Source organism: Gobius niger, assembly GCF_951799975.1.
Source record: "Gobius niger genome assembly, chromosome: 9".
Taxonomy (NCBI): domain Eukaryota; kingdom Metazoa; phylum Chordata; class Actinopteri; order Gobiiformes; family Gobiidae; genus Gobius; species Gobius niger.
In genome coordinates this window covers 29,007,194-29,023,911 of record NC_136860.1, presented here as the reverse complement: position 1 = coordinate 29,023,911, position 16,718 = coordinate 29,007,194, and the positions used below count along the sequence as shown (strand labels likewise).

Below are 16,718 nucleotides of genomic sequence, written 5' to 3'. Positions count from 1 at the left end.
TTTCATTAATGAATTTGGTTAATAGCTGCTATAATTACTTTCAGGACTGCAGTTTTCCTTCGGCTCATAGTTACTGTCACAGACTCCTGTCTTTCTTGAATAAGCAGATGATGAATGAATGGTATAAAAATATTAATTGCGAATTGAATCAGCCCTTTTGGTTCTCAGCCTTCATAAAATATACAGTTCACAATGGAGGAATTTCCTCCAATATCCCAAAACACGAAAAGGTGAAAATGCTAATTACCACACTTTCCTGTAATTGATCCCCCTGTTACACATGAATTAGCCTGCATTCTCCTCAACCCTCAAAACTTAGACCAATTTCGTAATGAACTATTCATTTTTGAATAGGCCCGGCTCAGGTAGACTTTTTCCTCTGAAGTGTTTGCCTGTTTTATCATCTTGGAGACTTAAAGGGAAATCAGCCAGCTCCTCTGTCCTCAGCAGCACCAATGAGTTATGGCCACAGCCACAATCCGACGTGATTATGTAAATGGTAGGAGGAACAAAGGCACGAGCCAAGATGCTTATCAAACCGTTGGCACCGAGTTATTTGTATAATGGGAACTGTATTTTCACGATTTTCATGAATTAATGTCGTTGCCTTCATTGATATGACACCCATTACCAAGTAGCAAAATAATTTATTGTGTCCCCCCTAAAAAGCGCTCTGAATGGAAATGTACTAAATTATTTTGACAAGCCATTGGATCTGGCTCGTACATTTATACCTTTTTCAACTGATAGTCTACATTCTTTAGATAATTAATTTGTGCACAATCCATCCACAGTGGTGTCATGATCTGTTTATTTTGCAATAGATGAATATAGAGGGGAATCTTTTCATCCAAATGTGAAAAGCCATTTACACATGCCCTAGTGTAAATAGCAGACTCACCTTAGTCATAAAAATGAAATAAAATTGTAATTGTTTCAACACAACAAACAGTGAATTAATTAATCTCATGGTGTTCACTGATCTGACACTCATTACCAAACTTTGAAAGATTGGACTATGCTGTGAATTGAAGCCTGTGTCTTGCATTTTGGGAACAACAAAAGCCAACTCATGCTTCATCGAATGCACATGTGCAGGTTTGTGTTTTATGCAGGTAATCTTCCCCAGGCACCAAAGAAAGCAATTTTCTGTGAGCTTTGAAAAACTGATATCTATCTTTTCAAGGCTCAGTGACTCCATACTGTAGACTGCCTTTATGAAGTTTATAACAAAGAAAGCCTGATTAGATTTACAAAAGTCCTTGTGTCGGAAGAAAATGAAATCGCCATTGTGTTTGGGAGTGTTGACCTTGTATAATGGAAATGTTCTTTGTGTATTGTTAAATGAGAGGAGCAATTATTTGTTGCTTTTAGAACAGGCATTGTGAAGTATGCATGGGATATAGTATTCCTTCAAATGTCAGTTTTTCAACAGCCTTGAAGAGTAGAAAAAAAATCTATTTCTGTTTTAATCTGCGATGGGACCTTTTGTTTAAATTGAATAATGTGCAATATCTATGCAATTAATGTACACATACTTGCCCTGAAGTCCTAGAGAAATTAAAGCAGAACTAACTCATGCCCCTAGAGGCCATAAGTGCCACTGGAGGTGTCATAGCATGTTACAGTTTTTTACTCATTATTGTCCGTGAGAGTAAATACTACGCTGACAGAAAAGACAGAGGGAGAGAGGGATATTGTACATCCAATTGCACAATGGAGATACTTTTTGTCACTCAAACTTGGCTGTAAATGTTGTTTCAGTGGTGCTAGCCCGCAGTTAGCTTTGCCCATTGGGCTGTTAGCTTCTTCTTCGTGATTCCATTAGTGTGTATTGGTGGCTCCGACCCGGAGGCAGCGAAGTTGCAATTGCTGTTTTCTGGCCAGAGACACGGGGGAAAATGAAAGACCCCCCAATCATCCCATTAACACTTGTATTATCCCCAGAGGGACTACAGAAAGGATTTATTAAGGTGAACAAGTTACATAGTACTGCTTTAAATAGCAAAATAATTCATTTGGATGAGGATATAATGGTATAATGAGTAAGGAGAGTCTATTGTTTTATAATTGTATAATTTTACAGGAAAGACACTTAACTGTGAATTGTAATCGATCTTTGTCTCTCTCAGACGTGGGTTCAGTGGAAGGCCTGGCGTACCACCGAGGCTGGGACACTCTCTACTGGAGCAGCTCCACCTCGTCCTCCATCAGCCGCCACACGGTGGACCAGACCCGAGTCAGCGGCTTCTACAGAGACGCTGTGGTCATTCTGTCTGAGGATGACCACCCACACACACTCGCCCTGGACGAGTGTCAGAAGTCAGTACCTCTTATCACTCACCTTATGACCTTCTTTAGAAAAGGAACATCCAAACAATGGCCTTCAAGTCTGCTAAGATCAATGCATCATAACATGGATAAATATCAGGTGGTAAAATAGACCACATGAAAGGTCCTTGATAAGCTTCCTATTAAAGTCTGATTTCTACAAAAAGTAAATGTCAAGCATTGGCTTAAATTTCTTGAATTGAGGAAATGCTTCTTTTTTTTTTTGCGTTTTCACTAATTTAGACTTTTTTCCTGATCCGACCAAGTTTACTTTGCTTGTTTGATGACATTTCAGACTGGTTCCAACTAATCTTGCTTCAAATAAGAAAGAAAAATGGGATAAGAATGAAAATGACCTGAAAACAGACTAAATGTATTGAAAAGAGTCAGAAACATCTCAGAACAAGTCAAATAATCTAGGTCAAATGCCTAACTACATAGTCAAAACAACTCATTTTTTAAAATTATGCTCAAATTGAGATATTTAAATCTAAAATTTAATCTACTAATCTAACACTCTTTGAAGTGTTATACAATTTCAATGGATTAATTCATTGTGTAAATGAGACTAAAATACATGGTGGAGTAGTTGTACCAACATAGTACCTTTTTGCCTTTTAGTGACAATGGAGTACATTCTGGAGTATCATAACATCGAGGCAGTACTTTTACTTCAATGGATTTCCCCACCTGTCATAATTTCAGATTCATGGATTTGCCAGTTGCAGCTTCTGTCCCAATTATTTTGTTTTGGAGACACAAATCACACGTGTAAATGAATGATGTGTTCTGGTAAGCCTTATTAGCACCAGATTAGAGTCAAAGCAAACAATCAATTTCATCGCCTCAGGTTCATTTTCATTTCAAAGCCTTTGAGAAAACGTTACAACAATTTTCATCGAACAACCACATCAGTATTCGTGTTCAATCTCCCCTCGCGCTAACACCTGCATAATCGTGATCACAGTACATTACCGCGAAATCTGAAATAAGGGCCCATATCTTGTTCCTCATGTAACTAAATTAATTTGCCGACCGCAGCGGACTATATCATTGCCTGGTCATTTGGCACCACATCCATCCCACTTCTGTAACACTGTCTCTTAATTAGAGCTCAGTGATTAATTTGCAATCCCTGGTTGTGACTTCTGACCGAAAACCTTATTATCCCGCTAGACTGGACTTCATTATGGAGGGAAGAGTGAGAAGAGGCCCAGAAGCATAAAAAGTTTGTAATACAATTTGGAGACGAGTTCATGTGCAGTTTATCAGGAGTTAGATGTGCAGAGCAATTTGGAAAGAATGGGAGATACGTGATGCTGAGGTGAACTGTGGCTTGTGTAATGATTAAATATTAAACGTCATTGCCTTCTACTGATATTGCTGCTCAATAGTCTACAGTATATACTTACTGTGTGTATGTTTTTGGACTCTATTGGTCATCAATCAGTGAATGTCATTGATGTCAGTAATGTCAACAAGAATCTCTTAATCCCCACCTGACCAGGTTTTTGGAAAAAAAAAGGGTAGTTTCAGTAACAATAACGAGGATCAAAACACAAACAAAAAAACGGTGACAAAAAAGCGACAGAAGAGATCGAGAAGCTTATCGATTTGGGTAAAGCTGGACTGGAGAGTGGTGTTTTTAGTGGTGTCCCTAAAAAATTGAACTCCTCCAGATATTGACGTATCCACAATGTAGAGATCAGGAACATATTTTGGATATTGTTAAAGGGCTATGCATATCATTTAAGCAACATGCTCAGGTTTAAGTCATTTTATAAAGCAATGTAGTTTCTCAGTCATCCAGGTAGTTAATTAGACTCAAAACATGTTATTCACAATCCACACCCACCACCACCTATATCTGGTGGGTGTGATCACCACGGACAACAGCTCTGAGGAAGCTGTCTGGATTTACAGTGAAACTGTCAGTAAGTCCAGTTGTTTTGAGTCACCATTTTTTGAGTCAAAGTCATTTTATAATGTTGCTTTCTCATAAACAAAACAAAAAACATACCTGGAATTGCATCCTGCATATTCATTCCATCTCCTTCTCCCACATTAAAATCACGAATCCACACTCCAGTATAAGCCACACAGAGACTTCCCTGAAAGTCCTCCAAACGTGTTCTGATCCTGTCCATGGTCAAACTCTCTTCTTTGCTCAGATTAGCATGTTTGCAGGTTGCTGATTTCCAAAGTTTGCTTTGGGCTTTGCTGCTCTGGTCATCGCAGCAGAAGAGGAAGCAGTCCGCTCTTTACTGGGTTATAGTTAGATTTCATGCTACAACTATTGCAGAGGCTAAAGTGTGTAAAGTAGTTGGAAAAGCCTGAATAAATCATGATAAATTGCCTTCACATTTTTGTGCTAAGAGACTATTAAATGAAATTCTGGAGAATAACATTGTAGTTTTTTTGCACAGTAAATGTTGCGCCTATGATTTGACCTATTGATTTATGTGTAAACTGCATCCCTCTCGATACAGCCTTTCCATAAGAGCTAAACATAAGACCATTATCTGCAATGTTTTTATATCCAAACTGCACACCCGGTTTTAACTGATTTGCTTTGGTTTTGACCATTTGTAAATGTTAAATTATCCTACGGTCTCTTTTATCGGGCACCAAATGCAAAGATGTCACCCATTCCTCCGAGTGTAATTTGTGCCTTCACATATTTGTTCAGCTGTTTGTTTTGCCGCGTTGCAAAGAGTCCAATTATCTGCTGACATCTACACATTAGCGCACTTAAGGCATTTCCTTCTTGAAGGAGCATCCCACTGACACATAATTGCATGTTATTTCATTGTCACGTTACAGCCTGATGTTTTGGACCAACTGGAATGAGCAGAAGCCCAGTATCATGAGGTCCACGCTGTCGGGCAAAAACATGAGGGTCATCATCAGCTCGGACATCCTGACTCCCAACGGCCTCAGCATTGACCACACGGCTGAGAAGATCTACTTTTCTGACGGGACCCTGGGGAAGATCGAGAGATGTGACTTCGATGGCTCCAACAGATATGTGAGTACTTATGCAAGCAAGGACAAAAATGCTCTTTTTTCACATCATTTGTGTATGTGTGAGTCTGACAATGTGCGGCAAGCAAGAAAAGGTGTTGAGATCTTGTTAAGATAATACACAGCTTATTTATTTGAGTTGTAGTTTGGTTCTTAGCAGCACTTAACGGTCACAAAAACTATAAACAACACACGATTATACTGGGGATGTTGTGGCAGTGTGGGATGCTGTGGCTTCTGTCTTTGGTCTAGCTTTCCTTTCTTTGTTACTCCGTTTTTTCTCTTGAGGCATCTTTGCATAGGAAAGGCAGGAGGCAGAACAGAGCGGTTTGAAGTTTGTTTTCACAGCCTAAACTGAACCGATCCGCGCTCAGAGGGGGGTTCAAGTCACTGTAACCTGGGGCCACCTCTGCGATCGGGGCTTGAACGGTTCGCCAGTTTGTTGAAGGAGGAGTTACACACAGCGACAGATTGATTGAATGAGGGAGAATACACACTCAAGCAAATACAACCTGGCAAAAAGCAGAACAAAAATGCTGGTATATTTAACAAAGAGCTTACTTTCTGGTGATTAGCAGTTGTATTCCTTGAGATCTTAAGCTAACGTTGATCTAGAGTGTTAGAGCGCAAAACAGCGTTCGCTTATTAGTAGAAACAGCTGTTTCTGGTTAGGCACTCGCTTCAAGAAAATATTAGTTGTTATAGAAAGCCTTTATTCATTGTGTTGTATATAGAGTTGTTAAAGGAACAGGCCACCGTTTTTCCATACTGAGATATCTATTATAGAAAACGCTATCTCAATGGCCGCCGCCTGGGCGCCGCCATGTTTATTTCCCATACCGACTTTGAAGCTAAGCAGGGACGGGCCTGGTTAGAACTGGGATGGGAGACCGTTTGGGAACATCAGGAAGCCTGGCGACAGTAGTGAGTTTGTGCGTGGTGCCGGCCCCCACGTTGCGGTCCCGCCGCCCGCGGCCATTGACCACGGGTCCATATGGACCGCGGTGCTGCTGTCCGAGGACAACCCGCCGTCACAACAACGCGAGTGCGCGAGATCTGACTGCCGTGCGTGTGCGCGCATCCAAACAGGGCGCTGTGTGTGTGTGCGCGTGTGCGCGCGTTTGTGTGTGCGTCGGTGCGTGTATGTGTGCGCGCGTGCATCAAAACAGGGCGGTGTGTGCGTGCGTGCGTGCGCGTATTCCCTTTTAGCGAACATATTGTCGTTGTAGTTTATAAGAAAGGAGTGCGGGTGCATCAAACACTCAAATTGCAGTTTGTTTGAAATTATTTTTAGCATTAATTATTTTAAACATTTGTAGTGGCCATAGTTTTTGGAATGGGTTGGGAACCACTGGTCTACAGCTGACCTGTGTGACGGGTTGGACATTTCTTTGTAATAACTCATAATCTCAGACTATCAAATGTGCACACTAGCGAGGCCCGGCCGAAGGCCGGGTCTCAGCTAGTAGTTTAGATTAGATTAGATTGGTTTATTTGAAAGGGGACAGTGCAATTTCATAAAACACAGGAACAAACAAAGGCCAGAATTAGCCAGAAGGTTGTTTTTCGTCTGTAGGCCCCTGTCCAAGATCTAAAAAGAGAAGATGAGTTGATGTGTGGCTGGTCTTTGTGCATGCGCTCAGTCACCAAAAAGACCAAAGATGTTGTTAGCATTTAGCCTCTCCTCTTCTCTATGGAGCCAAACAGGGTGTGAAGTTAGAAGCGACCAAGCTCTTCCCATGCGTTCTCCATTTAAATACGGTTACGTGAGTAGCTACAAGTTACAAGTATTGTTACACAAAATTAATGTTGATTTTCTAAGCGGATAAAAAAGGGTACTATATTGTAAGGAGCACTTCGACGTCCACACTGTAATCTCTTTACTTTACTGCGCATATAATATAGTACCCCTGTTTATCCGCTAAGTTGTCCTGTTTTGTTTGCCTTTTATGTTTTGGCCAATGTAACTGCAGTACGGGGATGTCGCCTATTGACAGCAGAGTTTCCCTATAATGTTCGAGATATAATCCCAATCTCCTTATTCATTTATGTTTTTTTTTTTTTCTTTATGTATGCGTGCAGTGTGCCTTCTAAAATGTCAAGTAGTGTTACTGCTGGTGCTGGCATGTTTGGACTTACTGTTTACGCTCTGAAGTTAGATCCCAGTCTTCTCATTTTGAAAACCTTATGCATAATGTATTTGATAGGTGTATATATCTATTTTCCTCGGATGTACTCAAGATTCCTGTAGATGGTAGTATTTTTTTTTTTTTTTGCCAACGCTTTCACTTTTTTTTTTTTGCTTAACCTTCGTAGCTCAGCACCTTGGCCCATCTCAATTAGCTACTCATATGTTTGCTGAATAGGGTCACGAGGCTCCGGAAGGCTTCACCTCTGGGCCCCCCCTCTGCCCTGGCTGCCGACTGCTGCTGCTAATGAAAGCAGTGCAGTAAGACCCTGTGGGCGCATATCATCCTGCCCAATTAAAACGTGTGAATTAAACAGGACGGAGATGGGAGTCTACAGCGTTTCACTCAAACTACGGAAATATGAAGGCGACTCGTTTGTATAGGATACTTGCAGAACATGGAAAGACTGTGTGGTTGATAACATATTCACACAATTGCCTTCCCTACAGAGCATCCCTTGCAAATAGCCAGCAAATGTTGGTTTTAGCCGCATTTACACAGCTTCACTGTTTTGTGCACACAGAAATTTTGGCTGAAAAATGTCTCTATTTTCTATAGAGTTAAACATGCTTCACTGTCCACAAATACTACAGAAAAAGTGCATTAAACAATGACTTCTGATACAGGTGAACTGATTTCGTAATAAATTGTTAGTGCTGACCTTATGTTCATAATCACAAAGCCTGCAGGTTTCAAATCCAAAAATCCTAGAATAGATTTAATGAAACACATTATTGGGCTCCAGTTTTGTATTAGAGGAACAAGTGTTGACTTGGATGACAGCGTTTCCTCTGGGGCCAGTGTTATTATTACATTCTGGACTAAGCTGTAACATGTGGTCGCTCTGTCAGAATAGGTCTGGGAATAGTCGTGGTGGTATCAGCCATAACACTCTTTGCTAGTGGTAGTATTACGAGAAGAGTACTGAGATAGTTATAGTCGGAGTGTTGCTGAAATAGGAGTGGGCGATATGCCAAACCAATTATATAACCATTTTCTTTGGCCTGGATCACAATTTCGATTTGATCACGAAACACGTGAACTTACGTAAAGTGCCTTTTATCAGCTTCTTCTGAAAGTCACCATTGTTGCTTAAATCCCCCGTCACTCACTCAGAGCTTGACGAGACCGAGCAGCAGGAGCACTGAGTGTGTTTGGGCTGCATCAAACCACAGAGTTGCAATTTGACGATATCAGCAAAAAAGCAGATAATGATAATGTACCCTTCTGAGTAGTGGTAAAACTAGTACTTTGCAAGTTGTAGTAACTGTTGTACTGCTGCAACATCAACCTGCCCAGGGACTACAGGTGGATATGAGCAGTTTTGCTATAACCTGGTCCTTTTCGTCAATGTTAAATTGTTTCACTGTCCCTGTCCAAATAAAAAACATACCATACCATACATATGAAGGCAGAGTGGGTGAAGTGTCTTTCCCAAGGACACAACGACAGTGTGTATCTTCAGGAGCTGGGATTCGAACACCCTACGTTTCAATCATGAGATGACCCACTGTACCAACTGCGCCACTGTTGATATCAATATCCAATTCTGATTTCACAATCCCGGCCTCTTGTGCTCCTTCAATGTGCAGCTGATTCAATTTTTTTTTTAAAGAAAAAAATGTGGCTGTTTTGGAGCTATGACGAGTCATCTTACTTTGCAATGAAAAGATTAAGCATTTCCTGGATATGTAGGACCTCAGGATGCATATATGGGTCGAAGCCTAGCTCCAGGCATGATTTGATGACAGAACAACAATGTAACAAAGTTAACAACCTCTAAAAAGTAAATAACACCAACCCTTTAAAATGAAACATTGTAGGAAAACATTTAATTCTTTGCACTTGAATAATCGTCTGCTGAAAACAAATTGCTGGACGGCAGTTTTGCATTAACTAAGTGATTTGTGGCGCTGGACCTCAGGGACTTATATTAGGTGTTATTACCTGGACAAACTGACTGCAGCGGTAGAACTCCATGGTGCCATTTGGAGATGCATGCTGTTGATGAAAGCGCAGCTCGACAAAGGGCAGTGAAGTGCATGATGGGAAAAATGTGGCAAAGTATTTGACTGTGGGGAGATGACCTTTTTGTCATGACAAGGGGCCTGAAAATAGAGCCGTTTGCTGATAACCGCTGTCCTTTTCATGTGAGTGTGACGTAGATGTGCTCCAATGTCACGCGACGAAAGAGGTGACAAGCTGTGGTGACTTTTGATCACCTATGACAGGTGTCCACACCTAGGAAAGTGTTGGTTTGGTATGATAGCTTTATTAGGATAATATTGCAAGTTACATTTTTTCAACAAGAGAGTCCGTATTTGTATGTATACACATTGCTTCTACATGACATAAATCTGACTAAATCATTGGGTCTTGGAAAGTAGAAACAACAATTTTCATTGTACAATCCAGTCCTGCTGTATTGCACCACAGCAGCACCACACAGCACACTTTAATGCATGTACAAGACTTAATTTGTAGCATGTAAACAATGTTGACACTACAGTAATGTATCGCCTGCTGCTGTAAACCAAATGTGTCCCAAATCTAATTTCCTGTCAATATGTTCAGTCCGATCCATCTGGCGCTTCGTTCGCTCCACTTTTCTCTCCCCGTCTTTTCTCTTCTCTCTCTGTCTCTTTCTCCCTATGACCAGCTTCCTCCACACGCCGAGCCCTTTCATCAACACCTGTCCTATTAATCCTGGTGTGGCATGAGGCTAATGCGCGGCAGCTTTACGAGGCTGTCCCACTAATGGCCATAGGAGAGCACACAGCCACGAGACGCCTTGATCCCCTTTTGCTCAATCCTGAATTGTCCCAAATGGAAGGGTTCTGATGGATTTCAGCATCTTTTTTTTTACCAACAAAACTGTCATTTGCCCAGCCTAACATCTGGGTTAAACAGTCGTGTGGGCGGCGGGGGTGATGTGTTGATTAACGAGTCCAAACAATATTTAGCAGATTCTGTTCGGCGAGGGCTGCGTCTCAAATTTATGCCGATCCTTCCTCCGGCTACAGCTTGATTTGCATTTGGAAGGCAGCGCAAATACTGACAATGTTTGCAAGTCTGGAAAGTTGACAGTGTTGTTTTATTCAAAGTTGGGGAAGTATCTAGATCCGCAATTAATTAGTGTTATGAGAGTGCAAATGCCACTAGAATTTAATCAATTTTAATGAATATGAAAGCATTTGTCTTTTGGCTTCATGGATCCTGGGGAAATTTGAAATGGTGGAATTGTTATTCACCTTTCACAAGCTGCAGATGGAAATGAGCATTTAGCTGCAGTTTATTCTGGTGCAGTATTTTTTGGTCTATATAGCTTAAGGTCTTTCTAAATCAATATTAATGTAAAGTAAGCAAAAGTTATAGGGGAAATACAGGACGGCCGTTGCTCAGATGGTAGAGTGGGTCGTCTTATAACTGGGAGATTGGCAGTTTGAATCCCATCTCCTGCTGACATTGTTCACTTGAGCAGGACACTTCACCTGCCTTTCCTGTGTTGATGTGTGTGAGAGGTTGTGGTTGTAAGGGGTGATGGCAAAGAATGGCTGCCTCTCTTCCATCAGTGCTCAATGCAAAGGCAATTTGCAAGGGACAATTCATTAAGTATTGTTTCACACAGGTTTGGGAATACTGTCTACAAACACGGTAGTTGTAGTAGGAGAACTTTTCCGAACATAGGATGAGGTAGGAGACTTTTGTAGCAGCAGTCATACACTGTAACTAAAGTACACTTTTTTCTTGCTTGTGTTTTTACTAGGGCTGTCAATCGATTTTTTTTTAATAAGATTGGAGACTCCTGGCTTACAATATGTAGTTAATACAAGTGCTTTGTCTTTTGGGTCATGTGTGCTCAGATACAGGAAATATGATTAATCGCGATTCATTAAATTAATCGCGTTTGACCAATTCTCTCACTCTCTCTCACTGTGTTTTCAGGTAATAATCAAGTCTGGATCTGGCAACTTCTATGGATTGGCCATCTACGCAGACTTCATGTACTGGTCGGACTGGGCTCGCCGGGCAGTACTGCGCGCCAACAAGTACACAGGAGCGGATACTAAAGTGCTACGGGCCGATATACCCCATCAGCCAATGGGCATCATCACTGTGGCCAAGGACACCAACAACTGTGAGTGCTACTGGAAATTAAATAGATTTGATTTGTGTTTTAACAGAGACAAACAACTAGTATTGACAGTACAATTGCGAGATTGGACCAATTCCTTGGCAGTTGTATATTATGAGTATAGCTTTAATGGTGTTTATTCCTCTATTTATTTTTGCACAGTACTGTATGTTCTTTTGCCTGCAGCTATATTTCATTAAGGCTGTAAAGTTGCACTGGGGCAAAATAAATATGTTGCTCTATGCACTTTTTATCTAAGAAAAGTATTAACTTTGCTGATCCCCATGCATGCTGTGTTATCCACCAGAGGTCTGTTTATTTTAGAGCCACAATATATAATGCAAATAAGGCTGCCCTGCTTTTTTCATGTTGTGTTTTAGTCAATTACACCCTGAAGACATTCTGCTTTTGTCAATATGCATCAATCGTGTGGCTTTTAGGAAGTAACCAACACATATATTTTTAAATGCTTCTTATATTGATGTGCAAATTGTTGGAATGATAAATGAAGGTGAGCCTATTTAAAATGCAGCTTCCGTTTCCAAGGTAATTAATAAAAACGAAGCCCGTGTTGAGGTGGGAGTCTCTAAAGTGTCGTCTGAAGTTTAATTTCCAAGTAGGACGCGGCGAAGTTGGCTTAAGTGCGTCCCACCGGTTGGACTGCGGACGCCCAGAGCTGCACTGTTCCTCATTTATCTCATCATGGGACATAATCATATCCATGACCCGAGCCGGCTAGTGCTACACCTGCTACAGGCAAGCGGCAGCGGCACATCTGAAAATCATGTTATTCAATTTCAGATCATTGCGCTGTTGGCCTTATTGGGTTTCACTTGTCAACAATATTTGGGTTATAAATAAGGATATAAACGGTTTACCTGTGCCCCCAGAGAGCCTAAACAAAAACAAAAAACGCAGTGATTGCAAGGCGGAAGGAAGCTGAAAAATACACACTAAATGTGTAGTTTGATTCCTGGACTGTGTAGGGCCATTTGTGCTAAATAAATGTGTATGTTTTTTTTTCTGTGTGGGTTTTGCCTTGATGTTACAGTTACCCCCATCAATCCAAAATATGCACAACTGGCCAGTTCTCCATCTACAACTGAACATAGACATAGCCAGTTCAATATGATGACATATCCTAAGTGTCCTCTGACAGCTTGCTCTAGCGCAGGGGTGTCAAACATACGGCCCATGATTTAATGCCATGTAGAGCACAAATTCCAGAGTATGTAAAAAAAAAAAAAAAGTAAGTCTCTAGCCCATTCCTGTGCGGAGATATGGATTTTTAAAGAATAACCAGAATGCTCATTCCAGCCACTAGGGGGCATTAAATTAAAATAAAAGGATAGAGTTCCAGACGTGTCCAGCAGAGGGCACTGACATAATAAGAGCTCAGGATATGAACAACACATTATATAGCCATGTGGTAAATGGACAGTCTGCCCGAGGGCGGCTGTGGCTTCAACAACAGCTTACCACCACCAAGTGAATGAATAATGAATACTACTGTACTTTCAGGAACTTCTGACACAGGCTTGTAAAGTGCAATGCAAGTGTAAGCCGTTGTTATTAATGAAGCTACAGTCAAGTTGGGGCTTTGACCAAATCACAGCTTATTATTATTCATTTATTGGAAACATTTTCTCTATTATATGCAGCCCGCGACCCGCCGTGGGAGCTGAATTTCGGCCCGCGACCCAAAATGAGTTTGACACCAACTGAACCAAATGCAGATGACAAATAGTTCTACAATGACGTATACCTTAACATCACTGGTTGGTGGTGGTCGGTTGGCACAGATGTGTGCAGCCGCACCTCCTTCAGTCTGCCCCAGGTGAAGCTGACATACAGTAGTCTGCCCCCACCAGTGATGGAGTTAATGAAATCCCCTTCCCTTGTGTGAAGCGCTTTAGCTAAAATTGTGGCATGAATTGTGGCATGAATTGTGGCATGAATTGTGGCATGAAATGTGCGAAACAAAAAAAACATCCCTTTGTCTTAACCTGTATATGGCTTTTAAACACTGTAAACACTTGTGTAAAAAGTTGCAATAAGAGGTCAAAGTTATAACTGAATAGGCATTTGGAATAAAAATATATATTATAGACTGTGCAGTATTGTTAATTTCAGAGGTTCAATCTATTGGGCCACTTTTTGATTGCAAACTGCAGTGAAAGTTGCACCTGGTTGTATCTTGAAAATCTAGGTCATTACTTCAGTGTTAGGCATGTGATTGAAGTGCGCAGTGTAAAGGTCATGCAGTTACATGTGGTGCTGTCACTGTAAACATCTGCTTACACATCCGAGCTAGACTCTGACAACAGCAATTTACCCATTCACATGCTACCGATGACACTAATAAGGCACATTTATTAGAACAGAGAACAGGATACTTGACATAATTGCTGGATATAACAAGGTCATGCCATTAACATGTTGGTGATGTTGCTGCAATCATCAGACGTTAACCAGCAGCAATATAAAGACTTTATAAGGTTGTATAATCAACAACTAGCTTGCTGGCATTGAGACACATTAATGCACTACCTGCCCAGTTGTCATGCTTGAAAATGCAATCAAAAAGGAGAAATCAACCTTTAAGTAAACAGTATGAGAAATATGCATAATACCTAAGCCTGGTGTTTAACATATCACAGTATTTTGTGGTAAACTCTTGTTAGACAACTGTTTTATCCAAATCTTACTGAACCTTTTATTCATATATATGTTTACAGACCAGGAGATCCACAAAGTAGTAAATATAGCAGCATCTTTACCAAAACCTAGACCAGAGGTTCTCAAACTCATGGTACTTTGGCCTCTTCAGTTGGTTCCCAGCATCAATGTTGGACATTTTCCACTTTCATTGCAGATATTTTAATTTATGCTTCAAGAATTTAAAGGGGCGAGATGCAAGTTTGCCATTTTATACTCACTACTGCCATCTCAGGTCATACGTGTAACTGCACCTTCTATATTAAGAGGCAGTTGTGGTGAACAGGTCTAAGCTCATTCTACACATTAGGACATGGCTGGAACATGTAGGGGGAGGAAAATACATTATTTTAACATTTTTTAAGTCTGTATAGTCCCTTTAAGAATGTAATTTATGCTTCAATGAATTTAAGTTTTTTTTTTTTTTTTTTTTTTCTGGTTTAGACGTGGTTAACACCCCCAGTTTTCTCATGCTTAAGTTAAATTTTGATCTATTTTAGATCTGTTTTTGGTTGCGGTTTGATATTTTAACCCTGCTGTTAGTTGGAAGGTCAAGTATTTTATGAGATGGTTGTTGCAGTGAAAAGTTTGGCCCCTCATTATTGCCTGGGAAATTAATGAGTATAATTTTGAGTTTGCTCTTTTTGGCAAAAGTCCTTAATCAGTACCAGATACAAAATGTCAAAAGGCTAAGTATGTCTCACGCACACCCACTTCTTTATGATCCTATCAGACAATCACGCTGCAGCGTAGTTGACTCCTACAGAGGAAGCGTGTCTCTGGGGAAGAGTTCTCGCTGATGCCTCGCTCATTAACGCTGAATGTTGTTGTTTTTTTCCTTTGAAGGTGAGCTGTCGCCGTGCCGCCACATGAACGGAGGATGCGGAGACCTCTGCCTTTTGACCCCGCAGGGAAGGGTCAACTGCTCCTGTCGAGGCGAACGCGTGCTGCTGGATGACAACAGATGCGTGTGTACGTCCAATTTGATAAGCGTTAGGCCACGAGTGCTAACCCTTGGAGCATCCTTGGTACACTCCATCGATTTCAACGCCACCTTATATGGATTAGTTATTTTTTAACAAAGTCATCGGTGACATCTCTCATGCAGAGCGCGTCCCGGCTCCTCTTAAGGTCCCGTCTGCGGTGTTTACATAAACCTCTGAAGCCCCTTTATCGATCCCCGCTTTGAGTAGCCAAACATAAACAGGAACGCGTTCATAGCAAGCCGCCGATCGCTGTTTGATTAGGCAGCAATAATGATCCCGAAAGTCAATTTTTGCTGCGTCTAATGTTAATTGACTTTTGCTCACGACCAAAAGACGAATCTGCCGCGGCTCCTCGCTCATGAAATCACATCAAATAGAATCAAACTGTAGATTTCTTTGCTAATTGCACATATGTTGAGGTAATCAAAAGATCAGGAGAAGTGTTTACAACCACAAAGTCGTGCTTATGACTAGAGCGCAATGGCGTGGGCTGATTAGGTCAACGATGTAAGTGTTTTTCTTTATGCATTTATCACAGAGATTAACTGTGCACATAATGAAAAACAACACTGTATTTTAAGTGGATAAAATAACGCCACTTCTATGATTTTCTGATAAAGTAGCCATTGAACTAAGCTCAAAGCCTTTCCAATTAAAGTACATATGGCACATTAGTCACATTTTTTGCGAACACATAGTTAACACAGTTATACCGTATTTAAGATTAGTTTGGCCATTTTTGTGATGTTTATTGTTTCACTTCCGTATTGGACACTGACAGGAAGTGACACAGATGAAGGCAAACAATTTTGAACTGTTGCCATACCAACCATGTTAAGCCAATGGGAAATTAGTCAAACTGCTTTGGAAGTTTACCTTTATCACTCAGGAGCTTAAATATTTAAATAAAGACTAACTTTTCTGCCCAAGATTTCTTCATTAACATTTAATATTGCAGCTTCACTGAAATAATAATAATTATGCAACTGATGAACTCACAACTGACGTTATCCTTCTAAATAAGTAATTTTCAAAAGCATTGAAACCTGTCATATGCACTTTAAACTAGAGTTCCTGTAAGAGAAGAAGGCAGCCAAAAGTATGCAAACTGACAAAAAATCAGTAATTCTTCTTTAGCGCATGTTTTTTAGAATGTCTTCCTCACTTAATTTGCCTGCCTACACCCTGGTGTACGTCACAGAGGTTTCCCTGAAGTTTCCCTGAATTTTACAGTCTAAAGTAAACACCTTCCTTGTTCTAAACCTTTTTTTTAAATTTCTTTTTTTTTAATTGAAAGTAGAAGTGCTGTTTGCAATAATATCCTTGTTCTAATCC

General features: G+C 40.7%; 1 protein-coding gene across 12 annotated transcripts in view; it reads left to right on the top strand.

Moving 5' to 3' along the window:
• lrp1bb (low density lipoprotein receptor-related protein 1Bb) overlaps positions 1-16,718 on the top strand; it is a 451,054-nt gene that overhangs the window by 327,865 nt on the left and 106,471 nt on the right. For all 12 annotated transcript variants that reach the window (XM_079563322.1, XM_079563321.1, XM_079563329.1 and 9 more), the window contains 4 exons: positions 2,133-2,322; positions 5,155-5,359; positions 11,490-11,682; positions 15,244-15,369. In XM_079563322.1, the coding sequence (XP_079419448.1) occupies positions 2,133-2,322; positions 5,155-5,359; positions 11,490-11,682; positions 15,244-15,369 (714 nt within the window). The remainder of the gene's footprint in view (positions 1-2,132; positions 2,323-5,154; positions 5,360-11,489; positions 11,683-15,243; positions 15,370-16,718) is intronic.